The following is a 17,483-nucleotide window of genomic DNA, read 5'->3' on the forward strand; positions in this document are numbered from 1 at the left end:
TCATGTAGCCATTTTCATGCTTGAAAACACAGGCAAAAAACATGTAACATGTTCTTAATTATGCTTTTTTTTGTTTTTTTACTAATGATAGCACATATTTAATCACAACACCAAACAGAGATGATTTGTTCACTTATTCAGTCTATGTTTTTATAAACCCAAACGCCTGATCTCAAGATCAGTCGAAATCGTCCAAAATGGCCTATACTGAAGGGGCTGTCCTTTCAAAAATGCCTAGGATTGAATGAGTTAATTAATATATTTTTCAAAATTTGAAGGGTGATGTAGCAAGTGATTACTGTATGAGAAACGCTTTGGAGTGGTTGGCATGTGTCATGTGACTATATGGCTTCTCCAAAATGGCAGCGTGTCCGGTAAGCTAGCTCATTTCCAAAAGCTGATTTTTTTGCAATTGAAGCTCATTTTGAAGCCATTTAACAGTTGGAATGCTTTAATAGGGTGTCCAATACAGTGTTCCCTCGCTCTATCGCGGTTCGCCTTTCGTGGATTCGCTGTTTCGCACAATGTTTTTAGTGTGTCTTTTTAAAATTATTATTACAGCGTATGAACGCCGTTAAAGGACGAGCCTGGCCCTTTAAGAAAAATTGCATTCTGGGACGTTGAGTGTCTCTCTTCCCTCGCTAGTCTGTCTGCACCGTACAATGTACAATTCAATTGTTCTTACTATATTTCTTCAATGAATGTATATAAAACAAGCTAGGGAAATATCGCTCATGAGCTTTTAGCCTTAACATTACTATGTAAAGCCTGATGTGACGTGTCACAATAGCAAAAATGCCAAAGGGCCACTCAATAAATGCCACAGTTCCAATCAAAAAGCACATTACTGCTACACAAAATAAGTGTCAAGTGATGAATACATTACAACATTACACACCTTCGACATGAATGAGTAGTATTTAGAAAAATCACCAATGTCACGGGTTTTATTTGGGAGATATGTTTGAGTGTTTGAATCTAAGATGACTATTTTGATAACAAGATTTAATGTTTTTAGTTACTTATGTCTGGATGCAGCTTGAATTGAGTTATACGATTCATATGGTGCGCTTGCTGGGGGGGATGGGTGGTGAGGGGGTACTGATGTGGGCGTAGGCCAAGCCAGACAAATATTGTCAGTGGAATTATGTGCCCCTTCCGACACTAAAATAAAAAAGATAAAAGGGCACAAGACACGTAGTGTCAAATAAAGCCAAGAACAACAATGGAAAAAAAGAAAAAAAACATCAACTGCCCAGAAACCTCATTGGCTCCAACACAACGCTTCCATGAATACATAAATAAATAAATAATCCACCCATATTCCCATGGATTCAGTGCTAATCAACACAAACATGCCATTTCAAATCCAATTTGATTTTTTTTGGTCATCATTGTTTGGTTGCTACGTGAGCGGAAAGCGCTTATGTTGAAGCTGGGGGTGCATGGAAGAACATGGACACGCCCATTCTGACCGACGACAACTAGAAAAATAATAAATAAAAACAGGGAGGTTATGTAAAAAAAAAAAAAAAAGAAAAAAAAAGAGATACGTTACACACAGACAAAATGAATATGAGCCCAATGAGGCCGGCGGTGTTAAAATGAGGAAAAAGAAAAGAACATGGATGCTGAGAGGTGGTGACAAAGTGATGGTTAGGAGCAGAAATTGACGTTAAAAACAAGACCTGCAGTGGCAGAGGGATGGATAGATGAAGCCAGTGAATGCAGTCAGACGTGCTGATGAAAAACAGTGAGGGGGCTCTTCATGGACAGAGAAAATGGAGGGAGACATGTAGAGAGCCAAGAAAAAGGCGCTCAGACAAGCATGAAGCGCCAACAATGGAGGCTAACAAAGAAAACCCCAATAGATCCATCAATCACTGCTCCATTTAACCCCCCTTCTCATTTCTCTTTGTGAGGTTTTTTTTTTTTTTAAATCCCCATGCCACTCCTACGTCTACATCCAACCATACATTCAACCATTCCATGTATCCATCTGTCCATCCGTCCATCTGTCCATCCATTGATCCATCCAGCCTTCCGAAGCAAAACAACAGCATCCCACCAGAGTCTGCCATTTCATCTCATCCTCAAGCTGCTTCATTATCCATTCATCAAAAGACACAAGAATATGGTGGGATGTTCTGCAGCATTATCAACTCAATGGCAGTCGCTCGGTGTTAAATAACAATGATGACAAACAAGCCCAAAAAAAAAGAAAAGAAGATGTCACTGAATTTGTACATGACATGTTTTGCTCTACTTGCGATACATGGATGCTGTCTGCCCACAACACAAAGACAAGACGTAATACTTAAGGATGCATGAAGAGGACAATGGCACTGCTGATGCAAGATCAAGAAATGAAGCATAAAATAAATACCTTTCTGGCTTTGTGATTCATCCATGTTCTCCTCCATTGTGGCAGGTTAGAGTGCCTTTGTTTGAGTTTGTGGTAAAACGGTTTCAAGCTCCTTGCTAGTGCTCAGCACAGTGTGCATGTGCGTGTGTGTAGGAGGCTGTGTGTGTGTGTGTGTGTGTGCACACGCGTATGTCCTTTTCCCTCCCTGCAGATGATGGAGGATCAGGGAAGTCCCTTTTTCAAAGCTCTCTCTCCTCATCTGCAATTTCAGGGTCTGTACCTTTCTGTGCAATGTATGTACCGTTTTATAGTCCTACAACAGAAGCAATTTGGTCGCACTGGAAACATGCAATGTTCATCAACATGTTCATCTTCCAGGCATCATAGTTAGATATTGCGAATACGGCCGAACCTTGGTTTACGTACGGATTCCGTTTTTGGCACAAATTTTGCTTTGGGTTTTCAATTTTCTGTGTTATTGTACAATATTGCACGTAACAAACCAGTCCGTTTGCCTTGTACTATATCGTTTTGCAAAATCGGGTGCCCAGACAAAGCGCACTATGTGTTGGTGACTCGCTGTCCATGCATTTTTTTCATGGAGTGTGACTATAAATAACCCGCCACTGGGCCAGCACTTTGATAAGGTGAGAAACACTACCGAATTTGATTTTGTCAGGATGTACAGGAAGACCACATCAACAATAGCCATTTATAAATATTTTGCAGTGTTTTCCGCGCAATAAATACTTGCAATAAATATTTGCAATAAATGTACTTTTTTTGGTTAATATTTGTGGGTGTCTGGAAGGGACGTATTGGATCTATCTATTTAAACTGCCTCTGCTTTTGTACTCTTTGGTTTTCGTCGAAGCTTTTGGAGCGATTTAATAACAAATACCGGGGTACCACTGTACAGCTATGTAGGAATATCCTAATTCCGTAATGTAATGACTCTAACTCAAAGCACAATGGGGGTCAGTCAAAGAAAACAATTTTGGACAGCCACAAATTCATTTTGGTTCTACTTGTTCATCCTTGCTCATAAACACATTATAACGGGACACTCTGCTTGTTCACACACCTCATGCGCACTTAGTCTGCCGGAGAATTATGTAGCAGGAGGGATCAGTGCTGCCAGTTTTGCAACTTTCATGCTATATTTAGGGAGTCATTTTTCTGTTTAGTTTAGTAATTAATTCTAGTGTACTTTTAATATCTGGCCATGGATGTTAATCCATCCATCTATTTTCTATGCCGTTTCTCCTCACTAGGGTCGCGGGTATGCTGGAGCCTATCCCAGCTGACTTCGGGTGAGAGGCGGTGTACACCCTGGACTGGTCGCCAGCCAATCGCAGGGCACATATAGACAAACAACCATTCACACTCACATTCATACCTATGGACAATTTAGAGTCGTCAATTAACCTAACATGCATGTTTTTGGAATGTGGGAGGAAACCGGAGTACCCGGGGAAAACCCACGCACGCACGGGGAGAACATGCAAACTCCACACAGACACGCCAGATGGAGATTCGAACCCAGGTCTTCCCGATCTCCTGACTGTGACTGTGTGGCCAACATGCTAACCACTAGACCACCGTGCGGCCCGCCACTGTTAATGTCTGTCATTTTCTTTCAATAATTACTGTCATCCCTCGGCATTTCATGGTTCGAATTTTGCGTTGTCACTCTATCACGGTTTTTCAAAAATAAATAAATCAGAGCTGTTTTTGTGGCTGAACACGGCAAATTGAACCATTTCTTGGCCTAAATTAAGCATTTTCAAGCATACAAATGGCTAAATGAACAAAAGTACAAATATAAGGCATTCAGAAGACACATTCAAAGACGTAATATGTAGTCTTCTACACTAGGTGTCAGTAATGTTACTGTAGTGACGGGAGTATTGTGTAGTTCTGAGCTGCTGTTTAGTGGGGGCTAAGGTGGGCAGTGACATCATTCTGCTGGGTTAGAGCTAGCTTTTAGGAAATAAGTCTGTACAAGAAGAGAACTAGTGTTGAACTGTAAGTGTTGAACTGTTCATGCTGTGTTTTGAGCATCTGCCTGGAAGACATAGTACCCTGTGTCTATTTCAATTAAAAAGGCTGACTAATTTACAGCCAGCCTGACATGGTGTCATTCATCCGCCGTTACATTGCATTGACAAGACAGCGGGAAGCACGCTGTCTACAAAAAAAGAAGGAACTCTCCCAATGCTAATGTGTGAGTCTATGTCTAATCTAATACATCTAATACAGTGGAACCTTGGTTAGTATTTCGGCCACATTGAAAAAATTTGAAAAAAATCTGAGATATCGAGAATAAAGTAATAAATTTACAAGAAAAAAGTTGTACATTTACGAGAAAAAAATCGTTAATTTTACAACTTCATTCTTGTAAATTTACGATTTTTTTTCTCGTAAAATTTACGTTTTTTTTGTTGTTGTAAAAGTTGTATATTTACAAGGAAAAAAAAACTTAAATTTACAACTTTATTCTTGTAAATTTACAGGGTTTTTTTTCTTAAAATTTTCAACGTTTTCTTGTAAATTTATGACTTTATTCTCGAAATCTGATTTTTTCAAATTTTTTCAATGTGGAAAGTGAGAAGGGTGCTAATGACAGGATGACGTGTGATATTACGACTTTATTATTTCGGCCACATTGAAAAAATTACAAAATTACTTTATTCTCGTAAATTTAAGATTTATTTTCTCGTTTTTCTTGTGAATTTATGACTTTATTCTCAAAATCTCAGATTTGTTATAATTTTTTCAACCTTGTAAATTTATGACAAAAAAATTCATAAATCTATGCGAATGAAGTCGTACATTTACAACTTTTTTCTTGTAAATGTATCATTTTATTCTCAAAATCTCTGATTTTTTAAAATAAGTTTTTCAATGTGGCCGAAAGAATAAAGTCATAATCACACGTCGTCGTGTCAAATTTACAACTTTATTCTCGTAAATTTACAACTTTGAAAAAATTATAAAAAATCAGAGATTTCGAGAATGAAGTCATAAATGTACGAGAAAAATGTTGTAAATTTACGAGAAAAAAAAATCGTAAATTTACGAGAATAAAGTAATTTTGTAATTTTCTTCAATGTGGCTGAAAGAATAAAGTCATAAGGCCTTACCTGAAACAGCTCTGAAAAGGGCGACTTATGTGACTGTTGGCCTTGGGCATGTGGTGGGGGCGGGGTAAGGAAGCGGGACACAGGGGGGGCTTATCTGTTCGTGCTGAACTGCTCTGTTTTGCTGCCACGTAAATACAAGCTTGCCTGAAGCAAGAGGAAAGTTTCCTTCCTTCCTGAAGAGCTATGCTCTATTCTTCCTTTGTTATATTTCTTTATTTTATTCTTCTAAAATTATGACTTTAGTCTTGTAATATTACGACTTTTTTTGTCCCATAAATGTACGACTTTATTCTCGAAATCTCAGAGATTATATTTTTTCCAATGTGGCCCTAATACTCGCACTGCTCATCATGCTAACTGAAATGGACATGAACCAAACACTTTTTTCCTTTAAAAAAATAATGTCCAATAAATCCAATTCATCCGTTTGTTTCAATATGCCAAAAATGGTAACAAAAACTACGCTTTTGTAGTTTTAAATGCAGAAACCAAGTCTAAATGCATAGAAATGATGAATGAAAGTGATAAATGTGTCATGTGCCCACTTTGCTGTTTCTGCCGCCATCTGCTGTCTGTTTTCAGTACAGCTGTTTGGTCTCCCTAGGAGGACCTGCAGCTGCACGCCTGCTTCCCATCAGCAACCACTGGGACTCATAAGCCACGCTTCCAGGTTTGCTCGACGCCACATTGTGTCGCCTACCTTCACCAATGTCCAGCATGTTGTCCTCCTCGTGCCAATCCTGCTAGTGATTTGTTTTTGTGCCTTCTGTCTCTGTTTTGGGGTCCAAACTTCTGGCGTAGTGCCAGCCGTAACAAAATGAACATTAAAGGTGACTTTTACCTTCAGTGAAGACATGATTCTGTGACTGTTCCCAAAGACACAGTGCGGCAGCAAAATCAACCACCACCATCTGCCTGTTATAAAATTAGTTATTTCTTAAATTCAGTGTTTCTCACCTCAACAACTCAAAATAGAGCCAAAGAAAGTTGCAAGTGCCCGCATTTTGACAAAGAAGGCGAGAGACACTATTAAATTCAAGAAATACCTCTTGGGGAAACAGCCGCATCGTGTCTTTGGGAACAGTCATGTCTTCAGTGAAGGTAAAAGTCACCTTAAATGTTCATTTATCCCTTTCATTTGTCATTTATGTGCATTTACAACGGTTTTATGCACGTAAAACTTATAATTGGAAAACTAGAAAAATGGGTTTTGTGTTAGTTTTGAGTGTCAACCACTGAAGACATCATACATACGCCGTCGACGTAACGTAGCTGACTTCTGGTTCCAGTTGCCATTATGTTAGCTAGCAAATAGGATGCTAACAAGGGAGGACGTTTTATAATAACACATTTTGGATGCATTCGTTCATGCGCCATATTGTACGCTAACCGAAGAATGCAAGCAGACGGAGGCAAAATTGCGGCATACATTTTCGACGTTAACCAAAAAAACACGCCAACTGCGGCGGACGCTAACCAAGGTTCGACTGCATGTCTTATTTGGGTGTTACAATGTGTGTGTGTTCAAGTTAATGTGTTTTCTAACGTCAATTTCTGCTCTATCTACGTGGTGGTTCCAACTGAAACTGGCCTTTTGTCAATGTAAGTGCCGTTGCATGAAAAATATGAACTATAAGCTATATGTCAGCAAATCCAGCAGCCTCTCAGGGGATACATCACATGCAGCAGCGTGCCCTAATGCTGCTCAAATCAATGGCCCAATGAAAAACAATTAATCACACTCTGGTACGGCCAGGACAGGATGTGAAAACAGGAAATGTCACACCATACCATGGTGGTGCTTTTCAGTGGAGCGGCTGCAGCAGGAAGAGGCCGCATTGTTCTTGCGAATCCTCCAAGTTACTGAGTGCTTTCAGGGCCTGTCCACCTCCACTGCTTTTCTACTACACACTTGCTGCCCCCCCCCTCTACGGTACTTAATGTACTTATTGTCTTCCTGCATACCTCACTACACTCTACATTTATTACTTTTTGGTCTTGCTGTCCGTGTCTCTGTATCTAGGGTCCGCACCAAACAATAATTGCTACACTGGACACTGGCAAAAATGAACTGACTTCCGTTAAAAGCACCTTGATTGGGAAAAAAAGTTGTGATATTGTAACATTTTTAGTGCCCTCCATCAGTCAGCTGTTTTCACAATTGCAGACCAATGACTTTTTTGTCATTTTACAGAGACATGTGAGGGCCCCAAGAGGCGTTTTTTGTGCACAAGCGATGCAGAAAACAATGCGTAAATCTCTTAAAATCATTTCAGGGGTAAAAAATGTATTTTGTTTTTCTTTCACAGGCCAAGAAAATTGCAGCTTGGATGAGCACCTTGTTTCTGTAGTGCCGCAAACACCTGCTGGCAGCTTGGATGAGCACCTTGTTTCTGTAGTGCCGCAAACACCTGCTGGCAGCTTGGATGAGCACCTTGTTTCTGTAGTGCCGCAAACACCTGCTGGCAGCTTGGATGAGCACCTTGTTTCTGTAGTGCCGCAAACACCTGCTCAAAGACACAAACACATCCCTCTCCGCTGAAATGATCAGTGTAATTCACGCACACACACACACACACACACACACATTCGTTCAACACCCTCCTGAATGGCCCACTACCCCACCATAAACCCACCCCTGCCATGCCCGTACACACACCCCCACAGTGCGCTGACATGCACACACAAAAAAATATTGCATCATTTGGTCAAAACCACCTTTTGTGTACTTTATTCAATGGTCCATGAACGCATCACAGTTATGTGCGAGATTAGACGCCAAGGTGAAACAAATGAATCTTGAAAACTTTACAAACCCCCCGCAATTCCCACTTGACAAATGTTATCAGTTTGCCTGTCATCAGATCTGTCCCCCTAATAGCTCTTTGTAGTCTCATATTTATCAGGAAAGGGAATACTGACGTATCCGCTCCCAACTACAAACGGCAGTATTCCAGCGTTGGGAACGACGTTCCATGACAGTGTCAAAGTGATGTTCTTGTTGGCCCTGGCGACACAGAATTCCAAAGTCATGTAAGTATCAGAACAAGCCACTCATTGTGAAGTCAAAGTTTAATGGCTATTGATAAATTGAGGGTTTTTTTGGTTTTTTTTTTTACTACCATCCATTTTTCCCAAGCTTAAAATGGAGGCTTAAGTGTACTCTACTCTCCTTTGGGTCCTGTGGTTATGTTGGTTCCCAAAGACAGCAGGACTGAATAACTGCACCTTATTAATATGTGTTTATCTGCAGGTACTGTAATAATGTAATAATACTGCAGTAATGTGCGATACCACTGATTTGTCCGATTCGATACAGAGTAAAATTCAGGTTGATATCAGCGACTCCGATCCGATACTTTGTGCAAGTACACCGAACGTGTCGGGTAAATTTGACATAGTAGTGTATTTCAAATCATAGCAGACAGTAATTTAATCATTTATTTTAAAAGAATTGCATAACATTTAGATCAGCTCTCAACAATTTACTTATTTTACACTGTGTTCCTGTTATTGATGTACATTATTAAAAGTATCAAAGTAATGATATTTTGATTTGAGACTCGATATTAGAACCTAAAACACCTGGTATCGGAGGGATCGATATTTCAGTATCGATCCGCACATCAATACTCATAATGGATAACACGTGGAGAGGTGCTGGCGGTCTGCCGGTGGATCTTAGCAGCCGGGAGCGGTGTCGGGAGGTCCACTGTCGCCGGCGGGCTGAATTGCGTGCTGGGGAGGGAGTGAGACCGGCGGCGTATGTGCTGAGGGAATTGTGGGGCTGTTCGGTTCCAACACTTGAAGGTAACGGCTTTAGTGGTTTTAGTTCCGAGGAGGAGGAGGACAGCGATGACTGACTTTTTTGGTAGGCTACTGTTTCAACTAGCTGTGTCACTGTTCTACACGGTTTGGAAAAAAGCATTTATTTAATTAAAAGTAGGGCTGTCAAAAATAGCGCTTTAAATGCTACAACTAATTTACTTCATTACGTTATTTTTTTCCTGCGCAAGCCTCTTATGACGACAGATGGCGGCACGGAGTATGCTCCCTACAGAGTTTGACGCTCTTATGATTTTGATAACTTTATTCTCACCTGAACACATCAAGAGCTGTAAAATTCCGACACCATATATGTTTCTCCAACTTTAAACACGTCTCTAGTCCATTTGTCATTGCAACGACACTTCCTCATTGTCACTAGACAGACCGCGAGATGCATTCACGGACACTCAGAACATCACAACAATGTCTTTATTATGCGCGTATGTGTGGTCTAAATACACAGAAGTGCAAAGAAAAACAATAAATGGATATTCTTATCACTTAATTTGTAACTCTTAATTGGTAAATACAATTTGCACTTATTAAGTGTGCTCGGAAATCCCAGAAAACTTACAAAACATGTAAATTCAACTTCACGTGGTGTCTTTGAACGCTACCCTTCATTGCTCATGATAACACAGTTTAAGTGTGATTCTAACGTTCTGCTACTATTAAAGAAACTAGTGTTAGGTAAATCGATTCACACATGTGCCATCTCTTAACTTGATTCAAATTTTCAGTTAATTTGGGACTATACAAACATAATCCTGCCTTTCATTTATCTTTCTTTCAATAAAATACATGAGCATACTTAAGACATAGCGTGACATAGTGATTAATCATGATTAATTTGAATACCGTGATTCATCGGATTAAACATTTTAATCATTTGACAGCCCTAATGAATTATTTTTTAAAAAATCTTAACACTTTCTGTGCACTAAATACCCCATGTGGGTGCGGCTTTAATACAGGTGCGCTCTATAGTCTGGAAATGATTGTTATTTCTCAAACAAGTCCCGTGCTTACGAACCAAAATTAAGTTTTTAATTAAGTTATGGGAGCAAATGCTGTACAACAAATACATGACATTTTTTTGTTATTGACACGTGTAAAAAACTGTTTTGTAACAATTTTTGTGTGTTACCCACTTTAGTTAACTGCTACTATAAATGACCAGGAAATTTCCAACCATCAACCACATTTGTGCCTTACCTGAGCCCGTTTCCATCGTCAAAGAAGAAGTACTTGGATTTAGTGTCTTTGAGGTTCAGTTTGGTGTTTTCACCCCGGAGGACAATCTTATCCCAGAGCACAACCTGGTTCAGAGACTGACACACACACACACTTATCATTAGCAGAAGGAGTTAGGACGTGTTTTATCTGGCATAATGTTTACAGTCACACATTTTCATGTTGTGGATTGGTTCACATCAAAATTTGCAGTTGGACTCGGCAGATTCGTGTAGCCTGCTGCAGAGCAATAAACTCACTCGACATGATTCAGATCCTCCATCTCCATCTTCTTAGCATAGTATCAACGTAACATGCTGACTCAGCACGTGTAATTTAAAAAAAAAAAAAGAGGGAAAAAATCCCAACAAAATTTCTTTCAAATTCAGCTCCTGAGCTATCAGACAAGTTATAGAATGATTGGCAAAGAGAGAACCAATGACATGAGACCTAATTAAACAGACTTTCCTCCAGATGTACCAGACGTCATGAGTCCTAAGCTCAATGTGGATATCAGCACATCGTTATCATGACCTTTTTCAGTCAAGAACAATCCAGGCATGTTAAAGCTGCTGTATGTCACCGGCTCAAGATGACTGTACATTTTTTTATCCCCCCCTCCCAAAAAATATATAACCCCATCGTTGGCAAGCAACCAACAGTGGTTTAAAAGAGCAGATTGAACAAAAAAATGTCTCTTTTCACAATTAATACTGTTGTAAATTATCATTAGGCCCGAATAAAATAACTGGTGCTCGTGGCTGTCTTTCACGGCTGTCTGGTATTCACGTACCGTATTTTCGTATATACCGTATTTAGTTAGGCTGGTCCTGCGACTTATATGTCAAGTGTGACTTATGTCCAAAAAATATATACAACTGAACTTAACTGAGTGGCCGTAATAATTCACTGAGTTGAGCATAGGCACACTAATTGAATAATGCAGAGCATACTAGACACTTTTTTCATTACGAAATACTTTCTAATATGCTTCTGCCTTGGAGACTGTGTCTTTAAGTAATGTGCAACTATTATGATAGGATACCTGTGTTTCTTATTTTAGACAGCCGTGTTGTTAAGACACTACAGTAATCGATTGTTTACCGCGGTTAGTTGGTTCCCCATCCGACCATGATAAGTGAATTTTCGAGAAGTAGGATTCGTTATTTATAAATCAAAAATGTTTGTATTTAGGAGCATAAAAAAACCTGTTGACACCCTTCTCAGTATGGTTTTTACCATTATTAACGCCCTCTGGACATGAAATAGCACCCATATAGTCACCTTTACACTCATATTACCCAATATAGTAGACATAACAGAAAATAAGACATAATATAGACACACATGTACTACCTGCTGTGGCTATTGTGTCATCAATGAGACACAATGTAATATTGCTGACACCTAGTGACAAAGTGTAGAATACTACATATGAAAACATGTCTTCCAATGTGTTTTCTGAATGCCTTACATTTTTTAGTTCATTTAACCATTTTAGGCTTGAAAATGCTTAATGTAGGCCAAAAGTACATCAACTTTGCTTAAATATGTATATTTCTGACTCATAGGCCATAGTCAACCACAAAAGAGTTAGCGCCCTACAGGCCACTGCCTATCCGTGACATCCAGCAGCTTTCAAGATAAACAGTTTCACATTGTGATGAGTTCTTACGTGGATAGGTACGTGTTGACAATAAACTTACGTTGCTTTTTGTTGTGTACTCGGCCGACAAGTACAGAAAGAGCTGTTTGACATTCCAGTCAAAAATAGGCTGCAAATGTACAAAAGTTAAGGCAAAAGTAAAATAACTTCTGTGTATTCTTATAATAATGTCAACCACAAAACAGATCCTTACTAAAAAATGCCATTTTGAAATATTGGTGTGTATAGGTGCTGCTCAATAAATTATAATACGACCAAAAAGTAGATTTAGTTCTTTAGTACCTGGTTTAAGGACCATGGTAACCCCGTCCTTTAATTGGCAAGCAAATTCACTTGACCTCAACCCCATCGAAATCTATGAGGTATTGTCAAGAGGAAAATGCCATACGCCAGACCCAACAATGCAGACGAGCTAAAGGCCACTACAAGTGCAACCTGGGCTCTCATAACACCAGAGGAGGGCCACAGACTGATCGACTCCATGCCATGCCATATTGCTGCAGTAATTCAGGCGAAAGGAGCCCCGACCACGTATTGAGTGCTGCACATGTTCATACTTTTCAGTTGGCCAACATTTCTAAAATCGTTTTTTTTTTTTAACTGGTCATAAGTAATGTAATTTTCTGAGATACTGAATTTGGGATTTTCATTGGTTTTCAGTGCTAATCATAAAAATGAAATGAAATAAAGATTTTAAATATATCAGTCTGTGTGTAATGAATGTACTGTATATCCATAATATACTAGTTTCACTTTTTGAATGAAATTACAGAAATAAATGAACTTTTTGGTCATATTCTAATTTACTGAGCAGCACCTGTACATTCTCTTGCCAAGCGCCATTCAGCGGCATCTCTCCCAACAACTAGCTGCACTTTACTTTTGCCTGTTCCAAAGCCCAAGTCCTTATAGAATGAGCAACTGCTACCCATACCATATGCACACAGGGGGAAACTAGTCTCTTAGTTTACCTCCTTACAAAGATATGAACCATCATTATTTCTATGGTAGGTTTATTGTAAAAGAGAGACCGAATGTAAAAAAAAAAAAAAAAAAAAAAAAAAAAAAAAAATCCAGAAAAAATAAAAGGTGATAAATTATTTTGTATTTCATTGAGTGAAATAAGTTTGTGTCCATGAAATAAACAAATTAGTCCTGCTGCTTTAAACTATTTCTAATCTTAACTCATTTAAAAATGGAAATACATTAAAAAAAATGAAAAAGAAAACGCATGACAACATGAAATCAATGATGAAGACTGAAAGTGAATCAGGATTACAAAAAAAGTGGATTCTTTAAAGAAGCAAAAGGATCGCATTATATCACAAATTATGTGCAGGATTGCTGATTTGGAACAGTCCAAGCACGTGAACAATGTGATTGTGACTGGACTACAAATTACACGTAGGCCTGACGCTAGCACAGCTGAAAAACAGGAGGACAACTAGATAATGTTGCCTCAAAAGAGTAAAGAGTGGCCAACTTTCTGCAATCATTGTGTTGGATGTGGCCGTCAACAACATCAACATGCATTCCAATGTCTCGTGGGAATACCACCACCACCACCACCACCACCACCACACCTAATCACCAACAACAAACAAGGTGGCAGAGAAGCAAGCTGCACCCCCCCTCCCTCCACATTACATCAATGAGCATCTGACAAAACGCAGCGCTGACATTGCCAAAAAAGCAACTTAAATGGAGGCCCAAACAAGTCCAACTAAACATCAAGGAACTGGACAAATATCTAAGATGACATCATTTCGACTACAAGGATATTAAAGACACAACTTACAAAGACTTGATGCAGCTATAAGTCAAAAACAGTCACCAACTCCATATAAACTCCACATACCATAGAGGGAAAGGCTTCTTGAGACGTCATCTGTACTTCTGTGAAGAAAGTGTCGAACGTTTCGCTCCTCATCCGAAGAGCTTCGTCAGCGAACTAACAAGTGCTGGTAGCCTAGGCCTTAAATACAGTAAGAGTGGGCGGAATAGGTGTGCCAACACCCTCCTCTTATAGTGTAGAAGTGGAGCTCCCTGTAGTTGGGTATGAACGACTCTGATACTGGCTAGTTAGCATCTATTGTTCTGGCTTGGCCCTGGCCACGTTCGACACTTTCTTCACAGAAGTACAGATGACGTCTCAAGAAGCCTTTCCCTCGATGGACAACTCCTGTACGACTGAGAGCCTACACAGACGCATTGTCCACATACCATATGTGCCACAAAAACAGTCTATTCCATTCAAACCTCTCTACCACCATGGTCCACCAAAGACCGGTCTGCCCAAGACTGGAATGGACTAAACAACCCTCAGTAGGGAGATTGGTCAGAAAGCGCTCACCTTTGCGTAATTTTTATTGTATCTATTTTTTCATCAAGCAACTGGAACTGCAATTTTTTCTTTGAGATTAATAAAGTATGGCTCTATCCAGTGGCATTAGAAATGTAAGAGGATAACAGTCAATTGCCCTGCTCTGGAGCGTCGTGCAAGAGTTCACCTGGTGGGTTAAAGGTGATTGTGTGAAAAGTGAGGGACCAGCCAAGAATTACATAGGAAGAGCTGGTTAGTGATGTCAAGGGAGTTGGGAGCACATTCACCAAGAAAAGCGTTGGTAATGTAATGGACTGAGATCCTGCAGTGCTCAATGTCCTCTTGCTGAAGGACATGCACAGGCATGGAGGTGGAAACATTCTGGTTTGGGGATGTTCCTCTGACCAAAATCCCTCCTGAGACGTGTGTAACCCTGATGACCAACTACAAGAAACATCTGACCTCTGTGCTTGCCAACAAGGGTTTCTCCACCAAGTCATATTTTGTATCACTTATGTATTTCACTCAATTACTTGCTCAACTATGTTTTTTCTGGATTTGCTTTTACATTCTGTCTCTGTTACAATAAACCTACCATTAAAATATGAATTGTTCATATCTGTCAGGACTTTAGGTGTTAAGTGGACCCATTCGTGGTTGGATTGGTGCAAGTACACCCCAAAGGATATCAGCTGAGAGGTCAAAGGTGATGAAACCCAGATCACTGCGCTCTTTGGACCCAGTGAAGTCATTAACATTCTTCCTGTAGAACAGAGGCAATAGTTAATAACAATAAAGTGATACTATAAAAAAAAAGTTGTATGCAGAATCCAAGAAACTCTCTCATTCACACAAGGCTACAAAAAAGCCTGACGACTTTGTTGTTTGCATACTGTGACATATCACGCACACAACAAATACTTGTCCTCCCAGGCGAAATATTGTACTTGGGGTGCACGGTCAAATTACTTTTTTACGAACATTTATTGCAAATGTTGATACAAATCCAAAGAAGAAGTCAACATCAAGGTGGCCGAGTGGTTAACATGATGGCCACACAGTCAGGAGATCGGGAAGATCTGTGTTCGAATCTCAGTTGGGCATCTCTGTGTGGAGTTTGCATGTTCTCCCCGTGCGTGCGTGGGTATTCCGGTTCCCTAAGGAGTCAAGCTACTCCTTCCTCTTCCGCTACGTAGCCAAGATGGCGCCTATTGAGGGTAAGTGGCCATCACTGTGTACTCACCAGTTTGAGTGCAACATCCGAGGACTGACAGTGCACTACAGCACTTGTCAATGTGAACGCACTTCTACAATCAAAAGACCAAGTGTAAAGTGAGTATCGACACAACCTCGATGTGTCGAGAGATGCTTTGATCTCCACCCCAACGACAATGAAATGTTATCTTCACAAAATTATTTTAACTTAAACGCTGTAACGTGTATATGTTGTAACTTCCCGCAGGTGTCAAATGCAGTATATGTTGGCACTAGCATATTGATTCAACAGTATCTTCACAGTCGAAACACTTAAATAAAATAACCACCAACTGCAGGATTTACAGCTGAAACCGTCTGATAAAATGTCACCACGGTACCTATGATGGTGACATTTCATGTCCAGGTGTTTTGGAAAAAATGAATATTTCATGTCGAGTTGTGTTCAAAATGGACATTAAAGAGGCTTACAGCAAGACTTCGGAGACTCGGACGTCCACAGGAACTGTTCTGTCTTTAAACGCTGTGGTGATGAAACAGCCGAACGTTAAAGCTGCCATGACGCTGAGAGAGAAGGCGAAAAGAGAGTTCGCTCTGGACAAAACAGTGTTCATCTTTTATGAATGTTTGAAGGCAAAATATAAAATAGTCAAAGTGATAAGGACAACTGCGCGTTTGTATGAATTCACTGTGCTACTGTCGAAAAGATACCGTCATTGCCGCATAACGTACTTCCTACTAGATCTTTCAAAATGAAACACCACACTGTACGTGGGATTTTTCCTTTTCCCTTGTATTTTTGACTGTTGTTTTTTAAAAAGTTATTTAAATGCTACTGTTAGGAGTCATTCGAAAACAGTGTACTTTAAGGTGTTAAAGAAGTAAACAATGAAGATTAAACAGAAGAGATCCTTTACTCTGGAGGGTGGTATGAAGCGTGCTTCCGGTACTTGAAACCGGATGCTCATGCATTTTTAACGATGAGTAAGCGGAAGTTGTTTTCAATATAAACGTTTTAGTGCATTTCCGCCACTACGCGGCAACGAGGCTTTTAACCAAATATTCACTATATCTCAACAGCAACAATCAGTTACATTCTCGTTATCAGGTTTGTTGTTCTAAGACATTGCTCTGTTACATTTTTCCATATTTAAAGAATGTCTCTCATTTTACATCCCTTAAGAGTGTGTGGGGAAGGAGTTATTGCATATTAAACAAATTAGTGATGAACTGTCAACATTATGTCTGTCTTCCTATAAGCGGCCACAAGGGGGCCCTACACACTGACGTCATCCGATGTCAACCGCTGAGCCATGAACTATCGAGAATGAAAAAAAACAACATATTTGATGCAAACCTGGAAACCCTACTGCTGATGGCTAGAATGATGTTGCGTTGCGTATTTTTCACCAAACACCAAGTTTAGTAAACTGTGTGAAACAACGGCTGATGCTTAAGATACTAAACTGATACAGAAGAGCATGCTGAGATGCGCAACATAATTGATAAATGTTTTTTAAAATAATCAATTAGCCTTATAAAATTCTCAACTTATGCTGAAAATGGGCTTCTGTGAAAAACTGTACATAATTCTTTAAAAGCGTGTAATTAATTATTTAAAAGCATCTGATTGTGAAATTGTGAATTGCATGACAATGTACATTCCTCTGGAAAACAAACTTGAGTGATGTGAGATGCAGACTCAGC

The 17,483-nt window shown here is 39.6% G+C and overlaps 2 protein-coding genes across 2 annotated transcripts in view; both read right to left on the reverse strand.

The window, feature by feature from the left end:
- Positions 1-2,574, reverse strand: part of gpm6ab (glycoprotein M6Ab) — a 28,604-nt gene extending 26,030 nt beyond the window's left edge. Inside the window, exon 1 of the mRNA XM_054778557.1 lies at positions 2,387-2,574. Within this exon, the coding sequence (XP_054634532.1) occupies positions 2,387-2,423 (37 nt within the window). The 5' untranslated portion in view covers positions 2,424-2,574. The remainder of the gene's footprint in view (positions 1-2,386) is intronic.
- A 5,645-nt stretch (positions 2,575-8,219) lies between these two features.
- spcs3 (signal peptidase complex subunit 3) lies at positions 8,220-16,503 on the reverse strand. Its single transcript, XM_054780385.1, has 5 exons — positions 16,248-16,503; positions 15,251-15,324; positions 12,279-12,355; positions 10,555-10,670; positions 8,220-8,518 (listed from the first exon to the last, which is right to left on the reverse strand). The coding sequence occupies exons 1-5, from the start codon at positions 16,388-16,390 to the stop codon at positions 8,386-8,388; spliced, it is 543 nt and encodes a 180-aa protein (XP_054636360.1). The 5' UTR covers positions 16,391-16,503; the 3' UTR covers positions 8,220-8,385.
- Between the last annotated feature and the right edge of the window lie 980 nt (positions 16,504-17,483).

Source organism: Dunckerocampus dactyliophorus, chromosome 6 (assembly GCF_027744805.1).
Source record: "Dunckerocampus dactyliophorus isolate RoL2022-P2 chromosome 6, RoL_Ddac_1.1, whole genome shotgun sequence".
Lineage (NCBI taxonomy): Eukaryota > Metazoa > Chordata > Actinopteri > Syngnathiformes > Syngnathidae > Dunckerocampus > Dunckerocampus dactyliophorus.